General features: G+C 40.3%; 1 protein-coding gene across 1 annotated transcript in view; it reads right to left on the bottom strand.

The window, feature by feature from the left end:
• lekr1 (Leucine-, glutamate- and lysine-rich protein 1) overlaps positions 1 to 17,327 on the bottom strand; it is a 179,213-nt gene extending 161,886 nt beyond the window's left edge. The window contains exons 1-2 of the mRNA XM_067995349.1: positions 17,220 to 17,327; positions 15,266 to 15,380 (exon numbers count right to left, since the gene is read on the bottom strand). Coding sequence (XP_067851450.1) covers positions 15,266 to 15,358 — 93 coding nt within the window. The 5' untranslated portion in view covers positions 15,359 to 15,380; positions 17,220 to 17,327. The remainder of the gene's footprint in view (positions 1 to 15,265; positions 15,381 to 17,219) is intronic.
• Positions 17,328 to 20,291: the final 2,964 nt, after the last annotated feature.

Genomic DNA, 20,291 nt, shown 5'->3' with positions numbered 1-20,291 from the left:
CTGAAGGCATGGCCACCAACGGTGGAGCAATGAAAATCATGGATGCGCAAGAGGCAAGAATTGGAGGAGCACAGAGATCTCGGCGAATTGTAGGGCTGGAGGAGGTTACAGAGGTAGGAAGGGGTGAGGCCATGGATGAATTTGAAAACAAGGATGAGAATTTTAATATCGAAGCATTGCCAGACTGGAAGGCAATGTAGGTCATCAAGCACATGCAGTGATGGGTGAACGGGACTTGGTGCGAGTTAGGATACGGGCAGCAGAGTTTTGGATGAGCTCAACTTTATGGAGGGTGGAAGATGGGAGGCCGGCCAAGAGACCATTGGAACAATCAAGTCTAGAGGTAACATCAGGCCTCTCGTTTCGGGTGCATGCTTATTGAGGGCCCAACTGGCTCAGACCAAGATCTACCCCATTGTCTCACAGGTGTATGCAATTAGCATTGACCTTTTCTGTCAACACAGATAGATAATCAATTGGCTTCAAAATTCAACTGGTGTTTTTTGTTTGAAAATTGAACTAACATCAAAATGAAGAAAGCCATTCTCACTTTCTTTCTCTCTGACCCCAGTCTCTCTCTCTCTTAGCTGAATACACGTTTATAGAACACAAAATAAAAGCTACAACAGTTGTGTAATCAGAGCACTGTCATTCTTTTTGTCTCCCCCACACACAGCCTCTCTGCTGTTTTTTTGAAAAAAACATGCCGTATAAATTTTACCTCATTAAAGCTTTTGAAAATTGTCCTCTTGTTTTTCAAAATTATTTGAAGAAAAGCTGCTATGAAAAAAGTGCTAGGAGATAAAGAAAAATATCCCATCAGTATAGTTGACTGAACAGTATTGATACATCCTGGGAAATTAGGTACACTGCACATGCTCAGAATGAACAATCCAAATTTAGGTCAGTCACAGCTCTGGGTTAAAAATATCACCTTCAAACTTGTGCTTTTGGGAGACGCTGTGGCCATCAAGTAAAAACTTTAACGAAGGCATTAAAAGCCACAAAGAGACAATTCAATGGATAAATTTAGTCATGTCATTGTGAAATGTGTAATTTTTTTGGTTTTTGTTTAGTTTAAACCTTTATTTTGAATGTTAAAAATTTAAATTACTGAAAAAGGAATAGCAGCTGAAAAAAAATTCAGAAAGAGGAATTTATGGAAACCCAGTGACCAGATTACACAATCTCAGGGTAATATATTTCAGCTATAAAATAACAGCTATTCTGTGTCACACAGTGTGACACCTTTAACATTGAAAATACCTATTAAAGCACCAACTACATAAGTAACAGGTTCTGCAGATACCTATAATGAGTTTTTAATAAAACCCGCACCAAATCTAATATACAATAGATATTTACTATATTGTATATTGCAATATATACATCTATATACTTCTTACAATTCATTGCTTATTGCTGTGTTACATATATATCTCTATTAGTTTTAAAATAAATGAGAAGAAAATGTTGAATCCTCCCCATTTATTATCCTACTTATTTGGAACTCAAAAAAATCAATGACAGATGACATTTTTCAGTCATATTGTTCCCATGGGCCATTCACAGCTCTCAAAACTACCGAACAGCAATCACCACTAAAATGGTCATATGCTGATGGAGAATCAATGAGCAACTACTGTCTAAAATGAAACCTATTGAATTCCCACCATTGCCTGGCACTGTTTTTAACAACATTGGTTGAGAGACCTTTTAATCAAACACAGAGAAATCAGCTTCTGCTTACCAGCAGCCAATAAGATTTCTAGAAAGCGCCACTAATAAAACAGTTAAGTGATTACTGCTGGCCAATGAAATGCTTAATGCATCAAAAACATGTGAAACAGCACATAATCACTGCTGCTTAATGAGATTTCTAGAAAGTGACAGTAATTATAAATGTCACATGATTACCACTGATCACTGACGGCATTTTATTTATTGTGAATAGTGGTGTGAGTGAGGTACTGCATCTCAGCAATTATTTTGCTGTAATGCGATTGGGTAGATTTTTTTGTTGGCAAGCAATTGAAAAGAAAGTTGAAATTGAAGAGAAAGGTTGTAGGTTGTAGCTTTATAATGAGAATGAGCTGTATTACTACATTTTCAGGAAAACAACTAATGATGGGGCTATTTTCCCTGGACTCCTATTTAGAGGAGCCAAATTCAAATTATGTTCTTGTTTCAGTTAAACCTGATTTTATTAGCGGTTTCACTAGGACATAAGCATGGCTACTGGATTCAGGCATTTTTGGTAACAGAATCCTCCATCAACAAGCTGGAGAATGAGTCGCAGGGCAGGGAAACACCCCTCCCATTGATTGATCATAGAGTGACATTACACACGACTGTCTACTATTGAGACCCACTTTTCCTGCAACTCAATGTTTGAACTCCTCCAATCAGGTTTCTGCCCCTGCCACAGTACTGAAACGGCCATTATCAAATTCACAAGTTGCATCCTATGTGACTGTGACCATGGTAAACTATCACTCCTCATCCTTCTCAACCTGTCTGCAGCCTTTGATACGATTACCCACACCATCCTCCTCCAACACCACTTCTCCGTTGTTCAGCTGGGTGGGACTGCCCTCATCTGGTTCCATTCCTATCTATCCAGTCGTAGCCAGAGAATCTCCTGCAATGGCTTCTCTTCCCACTCCCGTAACGTTACCTCTGGAGTTCCCCAAAGATCTATCGAGGGCCCCCTCTTATTTGTCATCTGCATGCTGCCCCTCGGCGACATCATGCGAAAACACAACATCAGGTTCCACATATATGCTGATGACACCCAGCTTTACCTCACCACAAGCTCTCTCGACCCCTCCACTGCCTCTGATTTGTCATGCTGATTGTCTGACATCCAGTATTGGATGAACAGGGATTTCCTCCAAATAAATATTGGGAAGACCGAAGCCATTGTCTTTGGTCCCCACCACAAACTCCGTTCCTTAGCCACCGACCCCATCCCTCTTCCTGAGCTCCGGCTGAGGCTGAACTAGAATGTTCGCAACCTTGGCATCCTATTTGAACCTGAGCTGAGCTTCCAACCCATATCTTCTCCATCGCCAAGATCGCCTACTTCCACCCCTATAACATCGCCCGTCTCTGCTCCTGCCTCAGCTCATCTGCTATTGAAACCCTCATCCTTCCCATGTTACCTCTAAACTCGACTATTCCAATGCTCTCTTGGCTGGCCTCCCACCTTGCATCATCAGTAAAGTTGAGCTTATCTAAAACTCTGCTGCCCACATCCTGACTTGCACCAAGTTCCGTTCACCTATCACCCCTATGCTCACTGTTCTACTCTGGCTCCCGGCCCAGCAACTCCTTGATTTTAAATTTCTCATCCTTGTTTTCAAATCCCTCCATGGCCTCGCCCCTCCCTAGCTCTGTTACCTCCTCCAGCCCTACAACCCTCTGCGATCTCTGCGCTCCTCTAATTCTAGCATGTTGCACATCCCCGATTTTCATCGCTCCACCATTGGCAGCCGTGCCTTCAGCTGTCTAGGCTATAATCTGGAATTCCCTCCCTAAGCCTCTCCGCTTCTCTACCTCTCTTTCCTCCTTTAAGACGCTCCTTAAAAACTACCTCTTTGACCGCCTGTCCTAATATCTCCTTATGTGGCTCGGTGTGTAATTTTGTTTGATAACAGTCCTGTGAAGCATCTTGGGAAGTTTTACTACATTAGAGGCGCTATGTAAATGCAAGTTGTTGTTTTCTTGCTGGCCTGAGCTGGCTGGAATCGGTTTGAATTAGCTAAGTTTTGTGAAAGACAAAGGAGATGTGATAAGACACAAGTCCTTATTTAGAAAAGGAGTAATGAGGTAATGCTACCTAAGTCCTTGGGACAGAGCCAATGAGGAGAAGACACAGACTATGCGAGCAAGCCTAAACCAATGGGAGAGAGAGAGAGAAGACAGCTTGAAGAGATAAGATTCAGAATAAGAATGAAGAATTTGGGGCGTGGAGCCAGAGCGAAGACTCCGGAGACCAACCATCGCGGAAGTGGAAGAACCTACGTCAGGGACCTAGAGACTACGTATATTCTGTGACCACTCAGGGAGTGTCAGAGAAACCTCGAAAGAGAGAGAGCAAAGACTCCGGAGACCAACCATCGCGGAAGTGGAAGAACCTACGTCAGAGAAACCTAGTGGGTGTACATTTAGATCTTAGTTTGGGTATAAAACTGTATAACCTGGTGTAAACTGCATGTCTATATCTAACCAGACGTATAATCTATATGCATATGATCTAACGGCATGAATAAAGTGAATTGAGAGTTAAGAGAGAATTGACTCTTCTCCTTTTTGTACTAAGTCAGTAACCGTAACTGGTGACCTCCAGTCAACAGTATCTGCTAGTACGCTGACCATGCACATGGCATGTTGGTCGATGCCCACCGCAGGGTGTAAAGTTATTTTTTCCAATATAACCAATTTCAGTATGGTGAGAGAAGCATGCATCAGGACGAGGGGTATGGAAAGCGCTGTTAGACAATGCAGGACAGTCGTGGAAAGTAGTCTGGTAGGTGGCAAGCATGTTTTTGTGTTGCTGCAAATTTGGTATTTGAAACCCATCCGTATTAATAGGAGCTTTGCATTTCATCACATTGGAATAAATTAAATCCACAAGAGGTTGGTCATGTTTATTCCAATTGGGCTAAATCTTTATTTCTAATTGGAAATGGGAGCTCAAACACATTTTCCTGAAATGGTGTAACCAGAATGTTACGTCAAAATTTAAGCCAATCTTCTCGTTACACCGGAATTTCCTGACAATCTCATTACCATACACAAGTATATAAAAACTGGCATAGGACAAGTGGAAATGAACATAAACAATTGGTGCCCAAAGAAATTGCTGAACTTACATCATGCTTCTTCTTTAAGTCCATCTTTATGTATGAAAATTAAAGTTTGAAGCTATAAAACCATCATTTATGCACAATAGGCACAGCAGGGTAGAAATTCCTTTGTGTGCATTTTCGTGTGCAGAATGCACGCACGATGACATGGGCAGAAAGAAGAACCCAAATTATTGGAACTGATTATTTAAACTAAAACAGGCGGGCTGCCAGCGCTACTCGTGCTGATGATTGGCAGCTCACCTGATGGAAGGTGTCAATTTCACACGTTCCTGACATGGTTTAAAAACAGCCTGCATTTCTTAAAGGGGAGGTGCACTTTGGCTGCAGGCATCTATCATAAAGGATTGTGGGAAACGGCAGGCACAGGAGAAACTGCAAGGGCACCCCAGATTTCGGGCACTGCTTTGAAGGTTTTGGTGAAGGAGGTCGGCAGGTGGAGGGGCATTTTCTATCCACCAGGTAGCGTGAAGATTTGCAGGCAAGCTGCCTGCGCGAGTCAGCAGAGGTGGCAGAGTACATCAGTGGGAGGAATATTTCCCCCAGGACATGGCTGCAATGCAGAAAAACGTTCAATGACCTCACGAGGATTGCTAAGGTAAGCCTCCTAAACTAATATCTATCATAGAAAATAGTAGCAGGAGTAAGTCATTCGGCCCTTCAAGCCTGCTCCACCATTCAATATGATCATGGCTGATCCTCTATCAATACCATATTCCTGCTCATTCCCCATACCCCTTGATGCCTTTTGTATCTAGAAATCTATCTATCTCCTTCTTAAATATATTCAGTGACTTGGCCTCCACAGCCTTCTGTGGTAGAGAATTCCACAGGTTCACCACCCACTGAGTGAAGAAATTTCTCCTCATCTCAGTCCTAAATGTCCTACCCCATATCCTGAGACTGTGATCCCTCGTTCTAGAACCCTCAGCCAGGGGAAACATCCTCTCTGCATCCAGTCTGTCTAGCCCTGTCAAACTTTTATATGTTTCAATGAGATCCCCTCTCATTCTTCTAAACTCGAGCCAAATCAACCCAATCTCTCCTCATATGACATTCCTGCCCTCCTAGAAATCACTCTGGTGAACCTTCGCTGCACTCCCTCTATGGCAAGTATATCCTTTCTTAGGTAAGGAGACCAAAACTGCACACAATACTCCAGGTGTGGTCTCACCAAGGCCCTGTATAACTGCAGTAATATATCCTTGCTCCTGTACTCAAGTCATCTTGCAATGAAGGTCAGCATACCATTTGCCTTTCAGTGACTGGTGTACAAGGACACCCACGTCCCTTTGTACATCAACATTTCCCAATCTATCACCATTTAAATAATACTCTGCCTTTCTGTTTTTCCTTCCGAAGTGGATAACTTCACAGTTATCCACGTTATACTGCATCTGCCATGTATTTGCCCACTCACTCAACTTGTCGAAATCGCCTTGAAAACTCTTTGCATCCTCCTCACAACTCACAATCCCACCTAGTTTTGTGTCGTCAGCAAACTTAGAAATATTACATTTGGTTCCCTCATCCAAATCATTGATATATATTGTGAATAGCTGGGCCCAAGCACAGATGCCTGCGGTACCCCACTAGTCACCGCCTGCACCCTGAAAAAGACCCATTTATTCCTACTCTCTGTTTCCTGTCTGTTAACCAATTTTCAATCCATGCCAGTATATTACCACCAATCTCATGTGCTTTAATTTTGCACACTAACCTCTTATGTGGGACTTTATCAAAGGCCTTCTGAAAATCCAAATACACCACATCCACTGGTTCTCCCTTATTTATTCTACCAGTTACATCCTCAAAAAACACCAGTACGTTTGTCAAACATGATTTCCCTTTCATAAATCCATGTTGACTTTGTCTAATCCCGTTGATATTTTCTATGTGTTCTGTTATCACATCCTTTATAATAGACCCTTGCATTTTCCCTACTACTGATGTTAGGCTAACTGGTCATTAGTTCCCTGTTTTCTCTCTCACTCCTTTTTTAAATAGTGGGATTACATTTGCCACCCTCCAATCTGCAGGAACTGTTCCATAATCTATAGAATTTTGGAAGATGACAATCAATGCATCCACTATTTCCATGGCTACCTCTTTTAGTACTCTGGGATGCAGATTATCAGGCCCTGGGGATTTATTGACTATCAGTCCCATTAATTTCTCCAGCACTTTTTTTTACTAATACTAATTTCCTTTAATTCCTCCTTCTCGCTAGACCCTTGGTTCCCTAGTATTTCTGGGAATTTATTTGTGTCCTCTTCTGTGAAGACAGAACCAAAGTATTTGTTTAATTGCTCTGCCATTTCCTTGTTCCCCATTATAAATTCTCCCGTTTCTGACTGTAGGGAACCTACATTTGTCTTCACTAATCTTTTTCTTTTTACATACTTCTATCATTACTCTATGATTAGTCTTGCACTACCAGTTGCCCCAGCATACACCCTTCACTCCCTCGATTACCAGCACTCTCCTACAATCACTGCAGCACACACTCCACCTCCTTTTGCTCCTACTACAGCATTCTGCACCTGCCACTCTCCTCACTTCCTTCACCTCCTCACACCTCTGCCATCTTGCACACACTAGCAACACTATTGTACCCTGACAAGCATGTCGTCTAAACTTTTTCCTTCTCTAATGCTGACACATTTCTTTCTTTCTTGCAGGGCAAGTTTGCACACAACGGCTGGGAGCACGCAGCCACAAGAGGAGGGTCACGCTTCATCCATGTGCTGTCCCCACTTGAAGAGCAGGTCATGAATAACGTGGGCAGAGGGTGTGTCAGGATCGTGATGTCTGGTGAGGGTGGATTTTCAAGCATCTTCCCCTCTTTCCCTTCTCACTCTTATACATGATGCATGTCAAATGCAGCTGCTTTCAGAAGCCACTCATCTGTCTTTGCTTACCCATGCACAAAGGTGACTTGTAGATAGGCATCAGTCATGTAAGCAATTGTCAAATAAACAGTGGAATCTGTTGGAGTAGTGAAGTAAAAGATTGTTTTGGTTACCTGTTGGTTTTCATGATTTTATTGATGTAAGCAGAAGACAAAAGTTATACAATTTGAGGGCATTAATATGGTGGCCATGAAGACAGGGTCAAATGGAAGGAGGGACTCTTGGTGCTGGGGCAAGGGAAGGATTAATCAGCAGAATCACTTCTCAATAATTTGTTGCCTAACAGCTCTGGCAACTCGCTGCACAGCTGGGCTATGCTCTTCCGCTTCTTCCGGCTCCTCGTCCCCTTCTTTATCTTCCTACTCCACTTCTTCCTCCTCAGGAATCTCCAAGGCTATTCTCTTTTGAATAGCTACACTGTGGGGCATGCAGTGAATAATGATGAACATTGAAAACTCTTTCTGGACTGCAATGAAAGACTCCACCAGATCGGTCCAAATGGTGGAACCGTTGCTTTAGAACATCAATGGATTACTCAATGAGAATCCTTCTTGATGCATGACTCTCATTATATTGGAGCACGGTGTCTGTGCCCGTGTTCCAAATAGGAGTCATGAGCCAGTTGGTGAGATGATATCCCTCATCCCCCAGAAGCCATCCTGCCACCCAATGGTCTGGTTGAAACAGAGGGGTTAATGAGGACTGAAGCAGTATAAAAGCGTCATGACTACTGCCAGAAACCAGGCATGTACCTGCATGGCTCGCTGCCCGTGGTCACAAACAAGTTGGACATTGAGTGAATGGAAGCCCTTCCTGTTCAGAAACAGATCTGCTTCATGATTGGGAGCATGCAGGGCTACTTGAGTTCAGTCAAAGATGCTCTGCAAGTGCGGGAATCCAGCAATGCAGGCAAATCACAGTTTCTTTCTGCTTGTCAGCTTTCAAGGGGAAGGTGATGAACTATTGATGCCTCGCAAAGAGTGCATCAGTGACCTGCTGGATTGCCATGTGTACAGCAAACTGGCTGATGTCCTCAGAAGCAGTTTGGAAGGAGGCAGACGCATAAAAGGTTACAGCCACAGTGACCTTCACTGCTACAGTGTATGCCCTGGTGTTAGGCCCCAATTCTCACTGCAACAGGTGGCACAGGTACGTGATTGTCTCCCTGTTGAAATGCAGCCACCTTAAACACTGATTTGCTGTTAGGTCCAGGTATGATGATCAGTTCCTGAAGACCCGCCAAATGTAAGGCCTCCTACACCCTTGTCTCCGTCGCCCCCTTCTTGCAGATCTTTTCTGCTAATCCTCCTCCTCCTCATTGGGCAGCAAGAGTAAGCCCATCAGCATGCCCATGTTCAGCAATTGTGAACAAGATAAATCAGTGGAACAGTTGTAACCCTCCACGAACTCTTTCTTCCAAAGTATTTAACAGCCAAGCAGAATCTGAAACAGACAAAAATGGCCTAAAAGCACCCTAGCAGCCTAAAACAACTAACCAGTGACTTACCTTAATGGAGATGGGGATCCCTTTAACTACCATTTCTGAAAGCTGCTTCCCGACTGTTTCTGCCATGGCGTGCTGGGCAGGTTAAGGAAATGTGTTTGAGGCGCGCAAGGACACCAAATTCAGGAAAGGGCCCTGATTCAGGCGCAGGACCCTGATTATAATATTTAAATAATGCCTGCGTTTGCTGCACGCAGCCGCCAGGGATGCCTATCAAGCTCCAACATGGCTTCACTCGCACTTCCGGTGTTGTGAAAAACATCACGCTCCTGAATTGGACTTGTAGTGTCAGTTCTGAATCCCAAAAACGTGCGAGACATATCACAATATCTACCCCAACACGTTTAAGAAAATGCAATCATGGAAGTTTTTCAATTTTTAATGCTAATTATTCCGATGCCGTAAAGATTCATTCAAAAATATAGAAAATACATTCTAGGTCTCAGTGAGGAGATAAAAAAAAATCACTAAAAAACAAAATCACCATAAGACACCAGAAACGTGACTTTGGGTCCTGTGTACCTAACATTTTAGGTGTAAATTTACATCGTATTCCGAAGTGGGGTAAATTCACGTGAGCTGCACTTGTCCATGGGGTGGAGCTATGTCAATAAGTGGCAGTGGCTTCAGCGGAGATTTCACGGAATCGGGGTACAAGATCAAGGAAATTTAAGTGTAGAGTAAAAGCGGGCACAAGTCGCTTACGCCTGAATTTCTTTGATCTATTGCGCCATAAATTGTCATAACACCATACTTATGTCATTGTTTCAGCTCAAGTTTTCAGGAAATTCCAGGCCGTTAACTTTTTTGCTCGTCATAAAGCATTATATGCAGGAGAATTGGTAACAGGCTGTATGACTGCATAAGGAGCGTCATAATCAAGCCATTTTATTTTACTGTCAGTCATTCAGTATACAGCCATCATCAAAGTCATGGCCTGCTCTGTTAACTGCACAAAAATTTTGGAAATGCTAACTGGCCCATAAGTCAGATGTCAGGGTTACATTTGAATGTTGACACTCATTCTTTCAGTTTTATTAGTTCTCTTTTAACTGAATTTTATGTGCGAGTGATCTACTTTTTGTTGCGTAATTTTTATGAGAGTATCAAACCCCTCTATTTTTCTCCTTAGATCATACAGCACCTACATGCAAGAAGGCAAGCAGTTAACTCACTCTCACACCCTCAGCAATGCCATTTTTGAGCCAATTACTAACTAACGTGCATTCAGAGCCATCGGGACAACTCCGATTTTCACATCTGGTCTCTGCTTAGTGCCTCCCTACAGCAGCATGGAGGAGATTGGGAAATCAGCAGTGAGGGAAATTGAATCTGCAACCGACACTGCCATAATGTGATTTGTTAGTTCTGGAAGGTGTTGATCCACCTCCATTTGAGAAATGATATGCTGGTATCTCTAAATGTAGAATGAATCAATCTTCCAGACAGAAGTTACAAATGTAACCTGGTCAGAAACATATCCCTACCACATCTAGATAGATATTTCCCAATATTCTCCAAAGGTTATTTTTCTGAAATTACAGAATTTATTACAGAGAAAGAGAACGTCAAGTGATTTATTCTGTGAATAAGAATCTGTGAATAAAAATCAAGTACGAAGGGACAACTTAAACCAGGCTGATGATGAAAAGAACACTATGTTCTCACAAGCTGTCACTTCTTTGCTTTCTGAACAAACAAGCTTAGATATTGTACATACTGGCTCCAAAAACTGCTGTCCAGAAGCAACCAGCCAACCTTTCACAACTACAATACTGTATTTCCAGCCAAAATTGTTTTTATTTCTATTCAAAATACACAAATCTGAATGAGTCTTCTCAATTGTTGTAAACTGTTCACTATCTTAAAGAAAACTGTGTTGCAGATGGAAAAAGACCAGAAATTATAGATACACTTTTCTTGGCATGAAAAGATTAGATCTCAAATCTCAGATTAGCACAGAATTCCAATTTGACTTATTTTACGTGCCCTACAATAACACTGCCAAATATACCACAACCTCTAATAAAATATACTTAGTTTACAGCCCCCTCTGAGAAAACATATAAAACACATCCTTTATTATAATATACATATATCTCCCTACAAGCTTAAAGAGCTCTAGAAAAGTTGATAAAATTGTATCTTTATACAACATCACGCAGAATAGAAGTCAATCCTGGAAACGTTCAAATTGGAGCTTTTACCTGAAAGAAAGTTGCACAGAAATTTTGTGGCAGCTTTGAATAGTTATAATACTTCAGGACATCAAAGAATGAGTGTTTTGTGAAGGTGCTCAGTAGCTAGGATTATGAGGTGACTCATACACATAGAATTTCCAGATTAGGTACAAATTGTCCAGTCTTGCATCCCCTCCTAAATGGTCATGAGTCACATCACAATTTTAAAATCCCACAGAAATGTTAAAGGAGTTTATATTTTGCATGAGAGGTCAATGGTGTCAGAGAAGCTACCTGTTTTATTTACTTCCTTTTTCAGATTACATCTCTTTTTGCGATTTGCACGTACTTGGAAAATTAACCCCCCCCCCCCCCCCCTCCCCAATATGTACCATTTTAGAAGCTCTTAAAAACTTAGCAATGCCTCATAGAATAAACAGAACATCAAGTTAAATCATTAAAAGCTGGTATCAAGGAAACATGACAGTCCACACTTACTGTCAGCCTCTTGTGATGAAGGTTCATTAATAAAGATGTGTGTGTCTGTGTGTCCATGTGTCTCCTAGCTGTCATTCACATGATACTGTTTGCACAAATGGTCAGAATTACTTCATATTTTGTAGCCTGGAAGGTATGGTAGTTTGAGAACTAATAATTTAACTTACAAATACTATTTGCAGATAACTATGTATTTTTTTCTGGTTATTTTTAAGAAATACATTGTGGTGTTGCATCATAGCACATGTGCACCAAATAAGGATTAGGTTATATAAAACAGCAAACTGAGAGTGGCAATAATCTAGAAAGAAGGCAGCACTGATACTTCAAGGCATCAAAGAATGAGTGTTTTGTGAAACCGATGCTCCGTCTGCCCTCTCGGGTGGAAGTAAAAGATCCCATGGCACTATTCGAAGAAGAGCAGGGGAGTTCTTCTGGTGTCCTGACTGATGTTTATCCCTCAACCAACATCATTAAACAGATTATCTGGTCATTTATCTCATTGCTGTTTGTGGGACCTTGCTGTGCGTAAATTGGTTACTGCATTTCCCTACATTACAATACTGACTACACTTCAAAAAGTATTACATTGGCTGTGATGTGCTTTGCAATGTTCTGAGGTCATGAATCATAGAATCATAGAAAATAGGAGCAAGAGTAGGCCATTCGGCCCTGCTCCGCCATTCAAAATGATCATGGCTGATCGTCTAACTTAGTACCCTGTTCCTGCTTTTTCCCCATATCCCTTGATCCCTTGATCCCTTGATGAAAGGCACTATATAAATGCAAGTTCTTTCTTCTTTCTTTTACATGAAAGACAGAGAGAGATTATGACAATACCATTTACAAGAAAAATTATCCTGAGGGAAACTATTAACAAGACTCATTAAAAGGAAGCCATTATTATTCCCAACTTCCATTTGTTCTGCACATCATAGTGTGCATATGGATGAGAAAGGCAGACAAAATCCAAATGTTCCATTTAGCTCAGTTTGGGTCTCCTCCATTCAAACTAACTGGAAATTCAAACTGTTCTGCCAGCTGCAATACAAAATCTTCACACTGATCCATAGTTTCTATTCATACCACAGATAAATTTAAACCTTTCTGTAGCCATCAGGCTCTCCTTTGCAATTTTTTTCAGTTAGAGTTGAAAGGATTCATTTATAAGCTAACATCTTTCTAACACAGAAGTGTTCAAGCATTGTATCTTCATTAGCCTCTTAGGTACGTACTATGGATGGTAGAATGGCATCCAGTAAGTTGCACTAATGTAAACCTATAAACTCATGCAATATTGATGCATTTGTATGATACCCTTCGGACCATTGTCTTGACACATGCTAACCCATTTATTATAAGAGAGTTAACGTCGGCACCAAAATAGTGAACATACGAATGCATTAAACATGCATCCACTAATATCTCCAATGGTAATTTCTAGACTATAGTTAGCCCCATCTGTGTCTGGCAGGTTAGCTGTCTTTATTGTATCAAGGTACACATCACAGAATGAAAGCTGCTTTACAGTGTGTAGAACCTAGAAGTGCTATGTGCTATATGAGGCCTAAAGTGAAATTGAAGCTGATGCTGTGTGGGACTTGTACTACCATTATAAGCAGGAGCTCTGCAACATAGAGAAGGATAGATGTTTTAGTACATTTGGATCAAGAAAAGAGTGTGTACTGTTATGAACAACTGTAGAGAGACAGCCTAGTACACTGATAAAGTTTGTTATATTTGTTAATTTTTATATCTGTAATTAGGATTTTAAGATGGCAAGTTACTTTCAGTTATGTGCTTGTTTAAACGTCTAATACTGGTAAGCAGAAGGTCAGTTTTGGTTGGCATAACAACCAGGACCAAGACTTCCTTTCTATTTATGGAAGGTGGAACAAAAAACTTTAAATGTGGGGCCGGGCTTGGTGTATGGACAATCCAAAGTTTGTTTTCACAAACCTGAGATATGAAGAGAAATCAAGTTGTGATCTATATGTACTCCCTTTTATGCCATTGCAGTTGCATTAATTACCACAGAGGCAACATCAAATGGACAATCTCATGCTGGGACTTAAAGCAATAGCCCCAAGAAAGGTCATATCCAGCAAGTGTTATTCAATGGTCCCACAGAAGCAATCCATAAAGATGCTCATTTTTATCTTACCTCTTGGTATAATAATTTGATTATATAAAATCATTATCCTTCTTTGTTTATAAGAATGGGAGAAAAAGTTTTGCACTATTCGAAACTTAAAATGATTTAAATAAGCTGAGTTGGCCTATACTGGGATGATCTGGTGTAGACCATATTCATTGGTTTTGTTCTGTACTTAGAGTTCCTGAAGAACCTGGCTACTCTGAGCCAGTGAGAACATATGTACAATATGTGAATCAATCAATCCCACAAGCTGAACAGTCAGTTGTTTTCAGATCATGGGCAGTATGCTGTATTGCTTTAACTTAAAAAAAGTGGTATCACCACCTCTGCAGAATATTCGGAATGCAGAGGTCACATGTGATTGTGTGTGAAATGGAAGTGAGATTAATTCAAAAGTATGTACAATTCTTAATCATAATAATAAAAAAAAATTATCAGCAAACAATTATGCCTTCATCTGTTGCTTCAAAAACTATATTCTAATTGCTATAGTGACTGAGGTTGTTAAAGGGGGCGTCAGTTCTACCGAAGTGCCACATCAGCCCCTTGTCAGTTTCAGCAAGATGCTTTTCTCCAGTGGCATCTTGAATTCAGGGAGCGCCTGCTGCTCTCCAGCTTCATTCGCAATGTCATTGCAGAGAAGCTTTACGATGTAACTGAAGAGAGAATTCTAAACAAAATGACTACTCATAGGGTGTTTCTGCCTGTCAGCTTCAGAGTGTGAAATATATAAGCAAAAGATCAGTATAAATATTTACCTTGGTAGCATTTGTAATTATTAATCAATTCAGTGCAGCAGCATACATATTTATCTAAGGCAGATAAAGTTTGAACTAGGAAAGGCTACTGAAACATAAATCCCTGCACTAAAACTAGAAATGCATTTCTACTTTCAACAATCACAGCCTTTACTTTGGAAATATTTTATTCACATGCACCAATTATCCTAAGCTCTGTGAGAGCCAGTTAGACATTTGATGTATCCCAAGAAATATAGTGATAAATAAATTTCCCTGATGTAGATAGTAACAAGTAGGTATGAATAAAGAGGCAAAATATTTTCATCGATTTTACAGGCCTTTTCTGTCATATATATATTATATATATATATAAAAAAATGTAAAACATTATTGTCTGTTTACCTGCTGGATCTCTTCAGGTAAAGGGTGAACTGGGATGTGACGTTCCATGGTGATCCGTTTAGGCTGAAGCTCAAAACTGTCCAACATAACCATAAAACTGTGTAGAATGCTGTTCCTGCGGGAATAAACAACATATTATAACTAAAATATGCAAACCATAAAATAAATTGCAATTTAAAAACAAGTCATGTGTGTCACCTTAAGCTTGGCTACACTGTTGTTTGAGAATAGAAGCAAATTAATATTTATGTACAGCGCAGTTGTAAATTGAAAAAAAAGTTACAAAATTCTTCTACAATACAGTGGTGAATCACAGCGAGAAACAACAGTATCATGGCACATCCTTGTGAAATATTCTGGCCTCATATCAAATTCCGGCAAGAAATCAATCACCAAAATTGAAGATTGCAGTGTACCTCGGACTTTAACAGCTTAGAGATAAGTTAGTACAAGACATTAGACACATTTGTTGACAACTCTTGGAATGATATGGCTAGATCACTGAACCAGGTGATCTGCTGGCACATGGCACATTGACCAGCAGCTTAATATCAAGATGTAAAAATCTATTCACATTTTTTAAACAAATTCCCTGATCTACTTGTTAAACTAATTTTTGAAAGTTTATCAACAAAAGTGGCTGAGTTTGCATGTTATTGACAAACCTGAAAAAGTATTGACAAATTTTATTTATTGCAGAGAACTGTCATAACTCTTTCTGGCATTTTCCTCACTTTTGGTGTTAGAATATCTTTAAATCTTGGAATTTCCAAAAATATATTAACAAATATTTTTCTGCCACTAAGCTAATCAACAAAAGACTGGCAATATGTAAACATGCCATTTCTTATTTTTTCTATTTAACTAGATTTAATTTAGGAAAAAAAAGTAACAATATTAGCTTCATGTAAACAAGACCACTGTGAGAAATACTAAAAGTGAGTTGCTGTGGGAAGCGCAGCAAAACAAGGTAGTAATTGCTTGCAAGAAGCAGGAATGCAATGATGAATTGTTGCAAGAGCTGACGCATTGCAGCCAGCTACGATGAGATATGAGAGATTTTTGAAAAATCAATGTGAAATCAGACTCAAGCCAAATCATGGAAAGAGTGACCATCCCAGAAATAATTAAAAAGAAAATCACAACTGTCACAAGTTAACATATATTTTACTTTGTCAGCCAATGAAGAGTAGACTTTTTGCTAATCATGTCAGTATATAAACTACATACGCTGTAATGGTATCATAGAATACTATTAATGTAAGTAAAATGTTGCATTGGATAGCCTGATTAATAGCATAACAGCTCAGTACACATTACTACAATTTCCATCAAAATTATATGTGAAGCCAAGATTATTCACAGATCACTTGCAATCCAGGGCACAATGACACAATGTTGCTACAGTTGGTAAGGTATCTGAAGATTAATGTAGTATAATAATCAAGTAAAAAGGCGTTTTAAACCATCTTCAGATGATGTCCCATTCAAGAGCGTGGAAACTAATAAACGGTCACTGAATGTTAACAATTGCTTATTTCATACTTCTTATGAGGGTAGTTCCATCTTGTGGCTTTTTGCCACCCATCTGTACCAAAGCACTGTAACTACTGAAAATTATCAATCTACAGATCACCGTGATTAGAATCACTCTCCCCATTTTCCCGGAATGAAACATGTAAGGTTGTGGGGTGGTGCTGTCTGTATCGAAAACAGAAAGCAAAAATAGACAAAAAGTTATATTTTTGAAAAGCATGTCTAACCAATATGGACCTCGCCAGCTATTAAATGAGCTGGCCTCTCACTAACAGGACGTCCGCAGTTTCCTGGCGAGGTCTCTCAACTTACGACAAGTGTGCAACCTCCAGCCAGCCGGGAGGTCACTTGGGCACTCCCCGCGCTCTCTTAACTTAGCGCTTCTCGGAAAAAATAACTTATTTTTAAACAAACGCACTGAAAAACAGAGGTGAAGTGGATGCCCAGTGTTGGAACTCGGATGCAACATTCCGTTGTTAGCGGTGGGTGAAAGGAAGCAGCCGGAATCCACCCAGAAACACCTCAATCTGTCGGCCCAGGCGGCGTTTGGAATAACCATGGAAACCACGCAGCGTGAGGTACAGACGTCAGGCTTTCAAGTGCGTACGTTGGGTGTCAGCGTTCGCCTGTCAATCATTTCTCTAAACTCGATGTTCTTCTTTGTTAAAACTCTTTTGGGTGAGAAACCTTTTACCTGCCCTCTTAGCTCCAACTGCTTCAAGGTTTTATTTAATAACAACAGCATTATGACTAGCAGTTAAAAAAAACATAGTCACAATACACGCCAACCTACAAAACTCGGAAAAGCTGACGCCCCCCCAAAATAATTGACAGCTCAAGAAACAATGTGCAGCCGAAAAAGGCCCTGAATAAAGGTCTGATCAGGGCCACAGTTTAAAGTAAACTGAATAATTTAAATGTCATTATTATATTGGAATTCAGTATATTTTTTAGCAGCCAAAGCTTATGCCTTCAGCATATCAAGGCCAGTTGTGCTGGAAGCAGCGCAAAAAAGAGATGCATTAGCCACCAGACTAAGGAGGACTGAACCAACTTTCCAGGATTGTCCTGGAGTCTCCAGGAATTAAAGATTAATTTGGACATTGCTGAGGGCAACCAAGGAGAAAAATCGTTTGAACATTTTATTAGTTCTAAAAATATTGAAAATGGGGGGGAAAGTGTTTGGTTGGAGGTGGGAGATCATATGATCAGGCAAACATCCAACCAGAGTTGGCAACCTCAACTGGGATGGGGAGGAATGAGTTTGTGCTGTTGCTGATTTCAGGCCACAAGCGCTTATTGCGTAAATAACAGACGGTTGAGATGTTTGTTTCACCTACTGAAACAAATTAGAGATTGGTTGATTTGTTTTATTTCCTTCTGCCCCATATTAATTTTTTTTTAAATTTAGAAAACACATTTTAAATTGTTTTTCTCTTAGTCTTGTCTCTCCCTTTCATTTCCTTTACCTTGCATGGAGCTTTCTACCCTATTTTTTCACTATCATGTATTTACTGCTGTTCAAATCTCTTTTCCTCCCCCCCCCCCCATTTTCTGTTTATTCCAGTGTATGTTATTTAAATTGACTGTATATTTCTATCTGATCTATCTGCATTTTTAATTCTTTTATGTTTTTTTCTTGGCTTTTTCATCCATAATCTCATAGTATATTTTTCCTGTATTGTCATTGTAGCATTCCTGGTTTATTTGTATTGTTTCTTACTTATTTTGCTTTCCATTCACATAGGAACAGGAGTAGGCCATTCAGTCCCTCAAGCCTATTCTGCCATTCAATTAGATTATGGCTAATCTATATTTTAACTCTATTTACCCACCTTGGTTCCCTTTCCCTTAATACCCCTGCCGAACAAAAATCTCAGTTTTGACATTTTCAATTGACCTAGCCTCAACAGCTTTTTGGGGGAAGAGAGTTCCAGATTTCCATTACCCTCTGTGTGAAGAGGTGCTTCCTGACATCACCCTTGAACGGCCTGGCTCTAATGTTAAGGTTATGCCCCCTTGTCCTGGACTCCCCCCACCAGAGGTTTTACTTTCCAGCTAACCCCCTATCAAATCCTTTAATCATCTTAAGCACCTCAAATAGATCACCCCTTAATCCTCTATATTCAAGGGAATACAAGCCTAGTCCATGCAGCCTTTCTTCATAATTTAATCCCTTTTAGCCCTGGTATCATTCACTCACATTTATATGTATTTGTTGGGTGAACCCCCATTGCATCTTTTTAATCCATTTTTTAAATCTTTGTCCTTCCCCTCTTTTCCTTTCAATTTTTTAATAACTTTTATTCCTTTCAGCTATTTCTGTGTCATTTCTCATTCGTCATTTGTCCTTTATTCTCTTTATAATTGTTTTTCTCTTTTTGTCCCATAGTCTGTGTCTTAGCCTTTAAATTACATTCTCTGATTTATATTTCTCCTGCTGCCTGGCCTTATAATTATAAACTCACTTTCAGGTTCAAGAAGAAATTACCTCCATCAGAAAGCTACCAGTATTGATTTCTAGCAATGTTTAAGTGCAATACGTCACCACTGGGAATTGGGATGGAAAGTGTTGCATGGCACAGTGGCCTTGAATCAGTATTTGAGCCACTTTTCTGATACCTTGTCCACTTGTCCATTCTGCAGTTGGGAGGAAACCATGTTCCACTTACAGTGCCATTGGTTCCTACATGACCTGAAGAAGCTGCCCCTCAATTTCTGGCTTAATTTTTCCCTCAGGCTCTTTATTTTAATTGCCCGGTGCATCAAAGGACCTTCTGGTGAATCTTCTTCTGAGCCCAACAAAATCCACAGTCCACAGTTCCAGAATGTGTAGGATCACAGGGGAGGCTTTCTGTGACTGTTTGTCACTGTTTCATAGAAATACATAGAAACTACAACATGAAAACAGGCCATTTGGCCCAACCAGTCCATGTTGGCACTTATCCTCCACACGAGTAAATAGTCTTAATCATGTTTACCCATCCTGTTCCCATAGCCCGTACAAAAGAATCTAAAGGCACCCAGGTGCTTAGCACTGAAATCGTTAAAGAAAGAAAGAACTTGCATTTATATAGTGCCTTTCACTACCTCAGGACATCCCAAAGTGCTTCACACCCAATGAAATACTTTTGACATGTAGTCACTGTTATAACGTAGGAAATGAGGCAGCCAATTTGTCCACAGCAAGGTCCCACAACAGCAATGAGATAATGTCCAGATAATATGCTTTAGTGATGCTGGCTGAGCGATAAATATTGGTCAGGACATCTGGAATTGTCTGATAGTCTCCATTGGGAACTATTTTGGATTATCTGTATAACAACAACCTAGTAAATAGAAATCAACTTAGCTTTAGACAAGGAAGATCCAGTCTGACCAAACTCTTTGATTTCTTTGAGGAAGTGACAACCCAAGTCAACTGTGGTAAACCCTATGACGTTGTGTATTTTGACTTCCAAAAGGCATTTGATAAAGTTCAACACAAATG

The sequence above is a fragment of the Heptranchias perlo genome, chromosome 13, assembly GCF_035084215.1.
Source record: "Heptranchias perlo isolate sHepPer1 chromosome 13, sHepPer1.hap1, whole genome shotgun sequence".
Taxonomy (NCBI): domain Eukaryota; kingdom Metazoa; phylum Chordata; class Chondrichthyes; order Hexanchiformes; family Hexanchidae; genus Heptranchias; species Heptranchias perlo.
Note: the sequence above shows the minus strand (reverse complement) of the source record. Positions and strands in the feature narration are given on the sequence as shown.